General features: G+C 37.6%; 1 protein-coding gene across 6 annotated transcripts in view; it reads right to left on the bottom strand.

Moving 5' to 3' along the window:
* LOC128216947 (dedicator of cytokinesis protein 3-like) overlaps positions 1-14,643 on the bottom strand; it is a 186,104-nt gene that overhangs the window by 20,077 nt on the left and 151,384 nt on the right. For 4 of the 6 annotated variants that reach the window (XM_052923696.1, XM_052923698.1, XM_052923699.1 and 1 more), the window contains 5 exons: positions 10,759-10,878; positions 9,923-9,990; positions 7,893-7,944; positions 2,047-2,193; positions 643-700 (listed from right to left, as the gene is read on the bottom strand). In XM_052923696.1, the coding sequence (XP_052779656.1) occupies positions 643-700; positions 2,047-2,193; positions 7,893-7,944; positions 9,923-9,990; positions 10,759-10,878 (445 nt within the window). The remainder of the gene's footprint in view (positions 1-642; positions 701-2,046; positions 2,194-7,892; positions 7,945-9,922; positions 9,991-10,758; positions 10,879-14,643) is intronic. The other 2 variants (XM_052923697.1, XM_052923700.1) reach the window with 2 other exon arrangements.

The following is a 14,643-nucleotide window of genomic DNA, read 5'->3' as shown; positions in this document are numbered from 1 at the left end:
AGTGAACATCTACTGCGACCTTGACCTTTGACCTACTGATGTCAAAATCAATATGGGTCATCTACTAGTCATGACCAACTAGCATACCAATAATGAAATTCCTGGGTGCAAGAGTTCTTTATTTATTGAGCGGAAACGACTGACTGACTGACTGACGAACGGACTGATCACAAAATCTATACGGGTCATCTACTAGAAATGACCAACCTGCATATCAAATATGAAGTTCTTGGGTGCACGCGACCTTTTGTTACAGAGCAATAACCGTTTCTTCATCTCAAGGTCATGGTGAAGTTGACCTTGATCTACTGATCTCAAAATCAAAAGGGTTTATCAACTAGTCATGACCAACTAGCATACCAAGTATGAAGTTCCTAGGTGCAAGTGTTCTTTAGTTATTGAGCAGAAACGAAGTGTGACGTACAGACTGACGGACTGATTGTCGGACTGACGGACAGGGCAAAAACAATATGTCTCCCCAAAAATGGGGGAGACATAAATAATTTTAATCAATTAAATGATGCAGTATACAATGGTTAATCAAGTCTGCAAAATCACGATTTGCATGACCAAATTGTCACAATCCTACTTCAACACAAACTTTCACTTCATCGATCACCTGAGTGTTGAAGGCTGTTTTACCTGTTTTGTGGCCCTGAAAGCTAGGATCGCTTCCCATCTTCTTGTCCAGACCAGAGCGCTGTCAACAAATAAACAACATCCTCTCTTTAACCATACAAACATCTCAAATATAAAGTACAAAATTTCTTCGTTTTTTTAAATCAAATAGTAATACAGGTTCCTTATTTTTCAATAAATTTTCCAATTTAGTATCAAACTGTTTGATTCAAAGGTTTCATTTTTTAGATAGATTTCTTAATTAATGACATCATTCTACTTGTTTTTTTTGAATCAGTACTATAGTTTCTTAAGCATTTAGTTAAGCAAGCCAAACACAATTACGTGGAAGACCTTTGCCTTCCACATGAAACACTCTAGTGCAACCAAGTTCATGAATACAGGTTAAATATGATATAATAAAAGTGACAAATAAAACATATATCGTTAGAAATAATTTTTCATTTAACACAATTTAATGGAAATACAAGGGCTTTTTCTTGGAAAAACAAGAGCTAATCCTGATCTTATAACTCTCACAAACCTTTTTTTATTTTAAACTATACCTTTCAGATCTGTCAGTGAAAGATTTTAATTTAAAGCCATTAAAAAAGATAATTTATATGACTTTATTAAGAAGTATATTAAAGCTGTATAATAGGATAATTGAAATGGACTGTATTTTGATTTGACTGGAATAAGTTTTGCAGATTAAGATTTCACAATGCAAACAAATCAAAAACTAAACTAACCCACTTGAGTCGAAAATGACCCACCAAATCAAACTGCACTAGTGGGAAGAGTGGTCTAGTGTCTTCCTCTCACCAAAGAGTGAGTTCGAGCCCCACCAGAGGTCGTTTCTCATGACCTCTCAAAAAGTACACAGTACTGGTGTCTGGCCAGGAAATAGACCCAAGAGTGATTTATATCAGATCCCAGCTGTCTTTACAATCAAGCAAATATAAACCAAACTGCAGTACCAGTTACCCTTTCATTAAATACTTTACTGGGTATAATCAGTTACGAGACACTTTAAGCATATCATAATATTTAATTTATATCAATCTCTAATTTATTACTGATGTTAAGAATAACATCGATTAATTATTCATCTCATGATTTACATCAACAAAATTGTGTTTAATTTGACCAAAATAAAAAGTCTAGGCCCAATTGTTACAAAAACATTTACTACCTCCCCACTGTACAGGCTGTATTAATAAATTATTTATAAATTATACCAGGAATTTAATGTCCAAAATTTATTAGATTTTAATGCCACCTTCAATGTAACCAACCTTCACCCACTTCATAACATCAACATGAATGTACCTCATCCACCCAACCAAATCATTCTCATTCTAGAACAATGAAAATATATTATCTCCTGATATCACCCAGACCACAACATGTACGAGCCCCACCCACCTGACTGAGACTGACCTCATGAGGCAGCAGCATGGACAGAGGCCTCTGGGGGACAGGGGGTGGCCCCATCCCAAGGCTACACTCCTCCGGGAACGGGACATAACTCCGTCTACAACGCTCCGAAGGCGCAAAGTTAAATGGGACATCCTAGATGGGGGATAATTTGAAAAAAGACATACAGTTGCAGGCTATAGTCAGTTATACACACTTGTTACATATACACATGTTTCAGATAAACACATAGGCGTCAGATATACACACTTCTGTAAGCACATGCCCTTCAGTATGCTTGTAAAGTGAACCCTCACTTCAGTAAGCTGGCGAAGCATAACAGCACTTCAATAAGCTGGTGAAGTGTGCACATACTTCAGTAAGGTGGCGAATCTTACACAAACTCACTTAATAGCTGGTGAAGTGTACATTCACTCCACTCAGCTAAATTGAATGTGAAGCTTATCCGCACTTCAGTAAGCTAGTCAAGTGTACATGCACTTCACTTAGCTGGTGACAGGTGCACACACTTCACTTAGCTGGTGACAGGTACACACACTTCACTTAGCTGGTGAAGCATACAAGCACTTCACCTCGCTAGTGAAGTGTATAAACACTTCAGTAAGCTGGTGAAGCTTACAAGCACTTCACTTAGCTGGTGAAGCATCCATGCACTTCACTAAGGTTGTGAAACATACACCGGCTTCTGTAAGCTCGTGGAGTGTACACACACTTAAGAAAGCTAGTTAAGTGTTCACCCACTTCAGTAAGCTTGTGAAGTGTACTTTCACTTAAGAAAGCTAGTTAAGCGTTCACCCACCCTAAAAAAGCCTGCGAAGTGTACATTCACTTCAGAAAGCTAGTTAAGCGTTCACCCACTTCAGTAAGCTTGTGAAGTGTACATTCACTTCAGAAAGCTAGTTAAGCGTTCACCCACTTCAGTGAGCTTGTGAAGTGTACATTCACTTCAGAAAGCTAGTTAAGTGTTCACCCACTTCAGTAAGCTTGTGAAGTGTACATTCACTTTAGAAAGCTAGTTAAGTGTTCACCCACTTCAGTTAGTTCATGAAGTGAACACACACTTTAGAAATCTAGTAAAGCGTTCACACACTTCAGTAAGCTTGTGAAATGTACATTCACTTCAGAAAGCTAGTTAAGCTTTCACCCACTTCAGTAAGTTCGTGAATTGTACACACACTTCAGACAGCTAGTTAAGCGTTTTCACACTTCAGTAAGCTCCTTAAGTGTACATTCACTTCAAAAAGCTAGTTAAGTTTTCACCGACTTCAGTTAGCTCGTGAAGTGTACATTCACTTCAGAAAGCTAGTTAAGCATTCACCCACCCTCAAAAAGCCTGTGAAATGTACATTCACTTCAGAAAGCAAGTTAAGCTTTCACCCACTTCAGTGAGCTCCTGAAGGGTACATTCATTTCAGAGAGCTAGTTGAGCGTTCACCCACTTCAGTAAGCTCGTGAAGTGTACATTCACTTCAGAGAGCTAGTTAAGCGTTCACCCACTTCAGTAAGCTTGTGAAGTGTACATTCACTTCAGAGAGCTAGTCAAGCTTTCACCCACTTCAGTAAGCTCCTGAAGTGTACATTCACTTCAGAAAGCTAGTGAAGCGTGCGTTCACCCACTTCAGTAAGCTCTTGAAGTGTACATTCACTTCAGAAAGCTAGTTAAGCTTTCACCCACTTCAGTAAGCTCATGAAGTGTACATTCACTTCAGAAAGCTGGTTAAGCGTTAACCCACTTCAGTAAGCTTGTGAAGTGAAAATTTAATTCAGACCGCTAGTTAAGCGTGCGTTCACCCACTTCAGTAAGCTCGTGAAGTGTACATTCACTTCAGAAAGCTAGGTAAGCTTTCACCCACTTCAGTTAGCTCGTGAAGTGTACATTCACTTCAGAAAGCTAGTTAAGCGTTTTCACACTTCAGTAAGCTCGTGAAGTGTACATTCACTTCAGTAAGCCAGTTAAGCATTCACTGATTTCAGTTAGCTCATGAAGTGTACACACACTTCAGAAAGCTAGTTAAGTGTTCACGCACTTCAGTAAGCTCGTGAAGTGTACATTCACTTCAGAAAACTAGTTAAGCGTTCTCACACTTCAGTACACTCCTGAAGTGTACTTTCACTTCAGACAGCTAGTTAAGCGTTTACGCACTTCAGTAAGCTGGCGAAGCATACACACACTTCAGTAAGCTGGTAAAAGTTACACACACTTCCGTAAGATGGTTAAACATTCACGCACATAAGTAAGTGGGTAAAGAGAAGCCACACTTCACTAAGCTGGTGAAGTGTACACGCTCTTCAGTAAGCTGGCAAAGCATACACACGTTCAGAAAGCTAGCAAAGCATACACACACTTCAGTAAGCTGGTGAAATGTACACGCACTTTAGTCACCTGGCTAGCATACACACACTTCTCTTAGCCGGTGAATCGTTCACACGTATCACATGGGTAGTGAAGAGTACATGCACTTCAGTACGTTGGTAAAGTGTACACGCACTTCAGTAAGCTGGTTAAATGAACACCTACTTCAGAAAGCATATGGAAGTGCTGGGCACTTGCTCAACTGTTCCATTATCAATCCTAGCTTTATCTTTATCTTAACTGTAAGAATACTTGCGATCTTTTGTCGTGCTATAAATCAATTTTAAGATGTCGAGCAAATGTCCAGGTATGATTGGCAAGTATGCAAACATTGTGTTCACAATGATGAAATACAAATTGGTATTAATAATTTAACATAGATTTAATGTTTGAAAAAATCAGAAAAGGCTTAAGGCGAAAAAAACACTTAGTTATTATTATATCATTATGATCACTTGCTACTAATACTAGAGGCTTGAAGATGATTCAACAATATTCCTGAATGAAAAATATGTTTGCATACCGTTCAAAACAATGTAACATACATACAGAAGCATAAAAAAGTGATTATTTCTTCTCTCTATATACAGATTTTATACGGATTTCAAACAGTCTTTGTGGACCTATCATTTTGTACAGGTGTTCAAGCTACAAGCAACACTTCAATTACTATTTACACCCTGAATAAAACCAAGAAATTTGGCAATCAATTGCCAGTGTCATTTAAAATCATTTTATGAGTAATTGAGGAAAATTCCCTATCTACACTTAAAAAAGGTTTCAGCTTATAGTATCTTTTTATATTTAAACAGTTACCGTAAATGACTGGGTATAAGACAATAGGGGGTATTAGACGCAGGGAAAAAAATCTGTGAAAAATCAGAGAAAAAAACTTTTAATCTATGTTTTTGTTTAAAAGACGCATAGAAAAAATGTCACAATCGTCCGGCATTTTCAGCCACCATGTTTGTTGACAGTGACAAAAAATTTTTTTTTTCGGGAAAATGGCGATGGTTATCTTTAAAACCATACTGTCGAGAATGAAAAGTTATGTTAAGCAAAAAATATTTTGACAGTGCCCAACTTTGCTTTTTTATATGTAAGTTTGATTATTGTTTAATTCAATTTATTATTCAAAATAATATTGAATACCGTAATTCACAAGAGTTCGGACACCATAAATTAATTATCTTTTTCGCTCTCCGAATACATAGAAAATTATCATTTTTACCATACTGTCGAGAATGAAAAGTTATGTTAAGCAAAAAATATTTTGACAGTGCCCAACTTTGCTTTTTTATATGTAAGTTTGATTATTGTTTAATTCAATTTATTATTCAAAATAATATTGAATACCGTAATTCACAAGAGTTCGGACACCATAAATTAATTATCTTTTTCGCTCTCCGAATACATAGAAAATTATCATTTTTACATTTTATTTACATGTTTGTTTAACCTGCCTTTTTTCTTCATGTTTGCTTTTTACCACTTATTAATTTATCCGTAGTAATCAATGGTCATAAACTTATTTATTACGCCTATAAGTGTAAATCCTTCATGAAGTTAATTAAAACACCATTTTATACATGCACTGAACTGAATAAACACATTCTATCGGCTTCAGATCAAAGAGTCACACTGTGTGACGTCACATAACTTACAGTTATGCCCACGAGGATCTCGTGGAGAGCATGGACATTGCTGTGCAGGATTAATGTAAAACTGTACGATTATTGCTTCATATAGTCTATAAGTGTGGTACAAGTTTGAAAGCTTATTGGCAGATCGTTTTACAAACATGCCATGTCGGATGTTTTCTTAATCCCTTGATTGCCCTTGTTGTTTGTTTAATCCTCAAATAAATATATCACACTTCCTTTTCAACAGGCAATAAATTGTTTAGGATGGGTAGTAACTAATTAAATTGTCACAGTGGTGTATACGGTTAGGTAATCTAGCCAGGCAGTGTAAAGATAAAAATCAATATTCTTCGTCTGTGAAACTTCGTAACTATGAAAGTTATGATTGATGTCCTTTGGGTGTCCGAAAATTAGGTACGCAAAATAAATTATTTTGGGAAATAATTATGGGTGTCCAAATATAAAATATTTTTGTTGAAATTATAAACGTCTTACGATATACCGTATCCCGATCTTCAACTGCCGTTTTAACCCGTATATACTCGATCAATATGACGCGAGTAACATCCCTTTCTACATAAATCTAAACAAACTCTCGGCTTGAAATTGACATCAGAAAAAAAGTTCAAAAAATTGTTACTGGGTATTATACGCAGGCATTTTTTTGCATCAAAATCTGAGGAAAAAAAGTGCGTCTAATACCCAGTCATTTACGGTATATAAATTATCATGCTACAAATTTGAAAATGCTAGGCTCTGTAAAGATTGTCAGAATTCGAAACAAGCATAACATATAAGAGCAGTGTCTTAGCTGTATTGTTGAGCTGGAATGCTGTGCTGTATTGTTGAGCTGGAATATTGTGATGTATTGTTGAGCTGGAATGCTGTGCTGTATTGTTGAGCTGGAATGCTGTGCTGTATTGTTGAGCTGTATTGCTGTGCTGTATTGTTTAGCTGGAATGCTGTGCTGTATTGTTGAGCTGGAATGCCATGCTGTATTGTTGAGCTGGAATGCCGTGCTATATTGTTGAGCTGGAATGCTGTGCTGTATTGTTGAGCTATATTGTTGAGTTAGAATGCTGTGCTGTATTGTTGAGCTGTAATTATATGCTGTATTGTTGAGCTGTATTGTTGAGCTGTATTTATATGCTGGAATGCTGTGGTGAATTGAGAGATAACTCAAGCCATACCAGAGATTTTAATAAGGACCATGGATCATTGCAATATGGTTCTTGATTCTGGTATGACAACCAAATACCAATACAAATCAACATGCCATGAATAATTTTTAAACATACTTGTTTGCCAAGGGAGGCAAACAAGGAACAACCAGTCATGGAGTTATGGTTTTTAACACATGTCGTTAACTTCACCATCATTTAAAGTTTCATTCACTTCCATCGAAACTTTTCAATTTCTGATGAAAGTAAATTCATTCTAAAACACTTCTTGCCAAGGAAGGAAATTTTGAAATAATGTGCAACATTATAGTCATGGTTCTTGAATTGTGCTGGAGTTTTTATTCTTATGAAGTGTTAAAGTGGACATTTTTTCAAAGTTTCATTTATTTTCATCCAGAAGTATATAAATTCTGTGTCATTCCTGTGTCATAAGGGATTGTATTATTACTATAATCAAATGTGATGTTTTTATGAGCTTTTCATATAGAAAACTATATGACCCTTACACTAAAGTCAGTAAACCCATAACCGAAGATATTTGTGTGGGCAGATGGACCAACAGGGTGATTACTAGACAGAACTGTAGCAGATACATATATGTATGTGTGAGTGTTGATACAGCAGTTACCATGACAACATGTAATCATGGTCACATACCTGTGAGTTTGTCAGGCTGAGTTCATCATCTGAGAACAACGATGATCTGCCACTGAAAATAAACATCATATAAAATAAACTAATAATATCTTTCATTTATTTCTGACCCAAGGGAGTAAAGAGACTTGCCATTATACCAAATAGCGCTTATCATATGCAACATTGTTTACTGAGGCCATGGCATGTAGTAATTTTAGCACAAAGTTGATGTCAGGCAGTTTCTCTGAAACATCACTTTTTTAAAGATGATTTATCTCTTTTTCTTATTATTATTCTTGCAAAAATATATACAGTCAAGCCTGTGTTAAGTAGCCACCTTTGGAAAAAGGTAAAAGTGGCTGCTTAACCCTTTAGCACATAGACAAGTGGCCAGATTACACCTCCCAGTCAATAGCCAACTTACTGATAAGCAGTCCTTATCTGCATAGGTACTTTTCAGGATATTTGAAAATGAGAAAATGAACACAGCAGTATGACCTTAAAATCAATATAACTACAAACAATTGTTTCCAAATCTTTTTTATGTGAATACATTTTTATAGATAATTAAATTATCTAATAAATGGTGTCAATAATGAAATATAAAATTCTTTTATTTCATCTGTGAAAGCATTTCCAAGAAGGAATTGTAACATTTCTTTGAAATGTCATAATTGCATTAAATCAAAGGGTAATAAAATGCTGGGATCGATCTAAATTTTATTACCCCTATCATAAAAATGACCCATATGGATTAAAAAGCCGACAATTGATGTTCTTGTGTATTAATACACAGAAATGTGGCAGGAATATCTGGTGTCATCCAGCAGGGAGATCCAGTCTGTTTAACTTTATTACCCCCTCATAAAATACTTTACAAAAAGAAAGCCGAGAAATGTTTTCAAAGTAATGAATAAAAAGATCTAGATCATGAAACGCTTGCACAAATGTGTTTACTTGACCTATTTTTCGACCGGAACCATGCTGGCCATCGATTAGCTAGGCAGAAAATTTACTCATCATTTTCTCGGCTACTTATTGTTTCTATTGTTTGTAACACAAAATATTATCTTCAAATAATTATAATCTTTATTGATTTTAATGGTTAATTCAACTGACATAATATATTCAATGATTTACGCATCAATGTTTTTGGGGAAATTCCATACTGTACAGTACTGCTATTCCTCGAGGTTTTATTACGTCACAGTGGGATCTCACACCTGTGATTGGCAACTTATAAATAATAACCTTCAAGTTTTAGCAGACGACATTTTCGAGGGAAAATCAATACACAAAAGGTTAAGCTTCACCTTTATAAACATCCGGGATATTGTTTACAAAAAGAAAGATGCAAAATTGAAGTATTGAAATGACCCTATTGAAATATGCGGGAGATGCGTTTACATCCAGTAGTGTGTAGGGTCGGCCAGATGCGTTTACATCTGCTAATGAGCTATGTCGGCCTATCTCGTATACATGCGCTAAAGGGTTAAGTCAGGTGGCCACTTAATCCAGGTTGAAAATTTCCGCCACTTACTTAACCTTTGTTTTAACACCGTGCTTTTATATTTATTTTAAATGACAAATAACTGGCACTTCAATTAAATTGTATAATGTCTCTTTATTGCTGTTGTATTCAACCTTAACATATATTGACGTTTAAATCCAAATGTAGTTAAAACAAGAAAACAAGAGATGTTTGTCCCCCCCCCCTCCCCTCCATGCATTGTTGAGTTATCACTCGGACAACCTTTTATCAATAAAGGTCACTGTGACCTTGACCTTTGACCGATGACCACTTAAATCAATCTGGGTTATCTACTGGTCATGCCCAGCCTCCATGTCAAGTTTGATGGTCATGCCCAGCCTCCATGTCAAGTTTGATGACCACAGGTCTAGGATCTTTCAACTATTAAAATCAGACAATACAAAAACATTTTTTCTGAAACATTCTAAATCTGTTTGAACATAACAAATGGAACCCAATGACTAAGTGATAGAAGGTTTATTTACAATCATCAGTGGCTATGAGTAAGTGCCTCCCTCACCTTGATGAGCCCGATCCCCTGTTGGTATCCTGCTCTACCAGGCTCGTCTGGGATGTGTACAAAGAACCCTGAATACAAACACACACACATTAAACTCCTTTATACTCATTTGACAAGGCATATACACATTGTAATCGCTACTGAGTGGACATGACATATACCGTAAATGTCCGTGTACAGAATACACATTTTCCCCTAGAATTCCCAAGAAAAAATGACTGCGTCTTATCTACGGTATGAGGCTTCTGACATTTTTACAAAGTCATTTTCAGGCCAAATTTGGCTCTTCAAATAAATCAATGGGGAAACATGAACTTGTTTAATTAATATCAAAGCATATTCACTGCATCCTATCTATGGTATAAGATTTTAAGTTGTTATTTTCTCAATATTTCATGTAGTTTATTGCCTGTATCCTATCTTTGGGTGCATCCTATATACGGAGTACACTTGCACTCGTTACTGAGTGGACATGACATATATTCACAAGAGCACAATGTTCTTTCAAGGGACAGATTGATGGGGTATTTTAAGATGGTTGGTAGAATTTTGAGATGTTTAAAAGAAACTTTAAGGCCAATTTGATATGGTTTTCAATATCGGTAGATTTCAACAGGAAAGCGGTATGGCAGTAGAGGGGTCTCAAAAGCGGTATATTTTACCTACTGCTGGTAGAGTTCACATGTATGCTTATAGTCTATTTCTTCTTTGTGAGGACTTCAACTAACTGCAGTTATTACAAAAACATTAATCTGTAAAAAATAACTGATATGAAAAGATAAACTCAAAGCAAAACAGTCTGTTATGTGAGGGTAAATATTGCTGTAAGTAATTACATGCTGAGCTACAGTCCTCTTCATTTCCTCGAACTCTGTTTCCAGGTTTTTATGCAGGGGCATGAGATTCGGGGGTACATGTTTCTCGTGCATCTGCATCCCAGGTGCCAACACATGCACCTAAAAAACAAATATACATGTCTAGGACACACATCTATGCAGAACACTAGTTTTTAATTTGGGCTATCACAAAATTATGACAAATTAATGTTTTTGGATTCTTTAGAAATACAAGCAACACCTTTACTTTGCTATGGTTGTACCATTCCAAAATGCAACCTGAAAGTACATATGAACTCTGCATAAGCTTGTTATTTAACTTCATCATCATAATTGTGTCATCCTTATCTGAAGTTAATGAAACTTTTTTTTACCTTATTCAGCCAAAATGAAAGGATCTCGTGGAGAGCATGGACATTGCTATGCAGGGTTAATGTATAACTGTACGATTATTGCTTCATACAGTCTATAAGTGTGGTACAAGTTTGAAAGCTTATTGGCAGATCGTTTTACAAACATGTCATGTCTGTGTTTCCTTAATCCCTTGATTTCCCTTGTTGTTTCTTTAATCCTCCAATAAATATATCACTCTTCCTTTTCAACAGGCAATGAATCGTTTAGGATGGGTAGTAACAAATTAACTTGTCACATTGGTGAATACCGTTAGGTAATCTAGCCAGGCATTGTAAAGATAAAAATCAATAATCTTTGTCTGTGAAACTTGATAACTGTGAAAGTTATGATTGATGTCCTTTGGGTGTCCGAAAATTAGGTACGCAAAATAAATTATTTTGGAAAATAATTATAGGTGTCCGAATATTTAGAGTGTCCGAACTTTTAGGTGAATTACGGTAGTTCTTGTTTCATTCCAATAATAATTATTATAAATTGAAAAACACTGCAGTGTCTCAGATTCAGATTTCTGAATGGCGCTTTATTGTAGTAATGTGTTCAGGATATTGGTACGCTGAAGTGTAAATTGAATGGTAATTTACTGTCCAAAAATAAAGTTTTGACATAAAATTAAAAAGATTGCCAACCTTCAATTAGACAGCTTTTTAAACATTATTTGACGATGAATCATTCAAAACTACGACAATAACTTTCTCGAATAATTGTGAAAAGAACCTTAAAAGAGTTTGGGAACTCAACCGATTTGCAGAAGTCCTAACTAAAATTAGTGAGCAAAATCCATTTCATTATCAACAACCTAAAATTCAATCCCAAGGTAAATCTTCATATAAGTTTTCAACATTGCCAAGTTTAACAAGAATATATCACGATTAACTTAAATAATTGAGAAACAGGAGTTTGTCAAACATTATACCCCCCCCCCCTGAGCGCCATGTTGTCAGGATTATATGGACAATTGAATGAAATATGCATGGACCGAAATGACAGCTGATTTGTCACTGACATTGGATGCTGTTGAGGCAGTTTTAAGATTATGACCATTCAAAGTTTGAGGATAGTGTGTTATGACCATGACCTTTGACTCTATGACCTCAAAATCCATAGGAGTTATCAGCTGGTCACCAAAAATCTAAATGTCAAGTTTGAGGGCCATGGGTGCAGGCATTGACAAGTTATCACATGGACATGCTTTTTTTGTTCAAGGTCACTGTAACCTTGACCTTTGACCCGATGATCCCTACAATCATAAGGGTCATCTACAGGTCAGACACAACACCAAGTCAAGTTTGAGGGCCATGGGTGCAGGCATTGTCGAATTATCACTTGAAACATTTTCGCATTCAAGGTCACTGTGAACTTGACCTTTGACCCAATGACTCCTAAAATCAATAAGTGTCATCTCCTGGTCAGGCCCGACTTCCATGTCAAGTTTGATGATCAAAGGTTGAGGCATTGTTGAGATATCACTGGGAGAAGATTTGTTAACTTTTTCGTGTTAAAGGCTAATGTGACCTTGACCTTGGCCCGATGACCCGCAAAGTCAAGAGGGGTCATCTACTGGTCAGGCCCAACCTTCATTTCAAGTTTGATGACAATAGGTCTATGAATTGTCAAGTTTGCTTTCAAGGTCACTGTGACCTTGACCCCTAACATCAATAGGGGTCATCTACTGGTCAGGCCTAACCTCAAAGTCAAGTTTAGGGCCATGGGTGCAGGCATTTTGAGTTATCACTCGGACAAACTTTTATCGTTCAAAGTCACTGTGACCTTGACCTTTCGCCAAATGTCCCCTAAAATCAATAGGGGCCATCTACTGGTCAGGCCTAACCTCTGAGTCAAGTTTGATGGCCATGGGTGAAGGCATTGTCGAGTTATCACTCGGACAACCTTTTATCATTCAAGGTCACTGTGACCTTGACCTTTGGCCTGATGACCCTCAAAAACAAAAGGGGTCATCTACTGTTCAGGCCGAACCCCAAGTCTCAAGTTTGAGGGCCATAGGTGCAGGCATTGTTGAGTTATCACACGGAAAACCTTTTACCATTCAAGGTCACTGTGACCATCATATTTGGCCCAATGACCCCTAAAATCAAGAGGGGTCATTTACTGGTCAGGCCCCACCTCCAAGTCAAGTTTGAGGGCCATGGGTGCAGGCATTGTCGAGTTATCACTCGGACAACCTTTTATCATTCAAGGTACATGTGACCTTGACCTTTGGCCCAATGACACCCAAAAACAATAAGGGTCATCTACTGGTCAGGCCCAACCTCCAAGTCAAGTTTGAGGGCCATGGGTGCAGGCATTGTCGAGTTATCACATGGACAACCTTTTACCATTCAAGGTCACTGTGACCTTGATCTTTGGCCAAATGACCCCTAAAATCAAAAGAGGGCATCTACTGGTCAGGCCCAACCTCCAAGTCAAGTTTGAGGGCGTGGGTGTGGGCATTGTTGAGTTATCACTCGAACAACCTTTTACCATTCAAAGTCACTGTGACCTTGACCTTTGACCCGATGAGCCCAAAAAACATTAGGGGTCAGCTACTGGTCAGGCCCAACCTCCTAGTAATGTTTGAGGGTCATGGGTGCAGGCATTGTCTAGTTATCACATGGACAACTTTTTACAATTCAAGGTCACTGTGACCTTGACCTTTGGCCTGATGATCCCCAAAAACAATTGGGGTCATCTACTGGTCAGGCCCAACATCCAATTCAATTATGAGGGCCATGGGTGCAGGCATTGTCGAGTTATCACTTGGACAACCATTTACCATTCAAGGTCACTGTGACCTTGACCTTTGACCCGATGAGCCCCAAAAACAATAGGGGTCAGCTATTGGTCAAGCTCAACCTCCAAGTCATGTTTGAGGGCCATGGGTGCAGGCATTGTCAAGTTATCACACGGACAACCTTTTACCATTCAAGGTCACTGTGACCTTGACCTTTAGCCTGATGACCCCCAAATACAATAGGGGTCATTTACTGGTCAGGCCCAACCTCCAATTCAATTATAAGGGCCATGGGTGCATGCATTGTTGAGTTATCACTCGGACAAGCTTTTACCATTCAAGGTCACTTTGACCCGACGAGCCCCAAAAACAATAGGAGTCAGCTACTGGTCAGGCCCAACCTCCAAGTCAAGTTTGAGGGCCATGGGTGCAGGCATTGTCGAGTTATCACTCGGACAACCTTTTACCATTCAAGGTCACTGTGACCTTAACCTTTGGCCCGATGACCCCCCCAAAAATAGGGGACATCTACTGGTCAGGCCCAACTTCTATATCAAGTTTGATGACCATGGGTCTAGGCATTGTTGAGTTATCACTCGGACAAGCTTTAAAATTATTTTACCATTAAAGGTCACTGCGACCTTGACCTTTTGATCCGATGAGCCCTTAAATCATTAGGGGTCATCTACTGGTCAGACCCAACCTTCTTGTCAAGTTTGATGACCATACGTCCAGGAATTGTT

The sequence above is a fragment of the Mya arenaria genome, chromosome 14 (genome assembly GCF_026914265.1).
Source record: "Mya arenaria isolate MELC-2E11 chromosome 14, ASM2691426v1".
Classification (NCBI taxonomy): Eukaryota; Metazoa; Mollusca; class Bivalvia; order Myida; family Myidae; genus Mya; species Mya arenaria.
The sequence above is the reverse complement of the archived record's forward strand: the minus strand, read 5'-3'. Positions and strand labels throughout refer to the sequence as shown.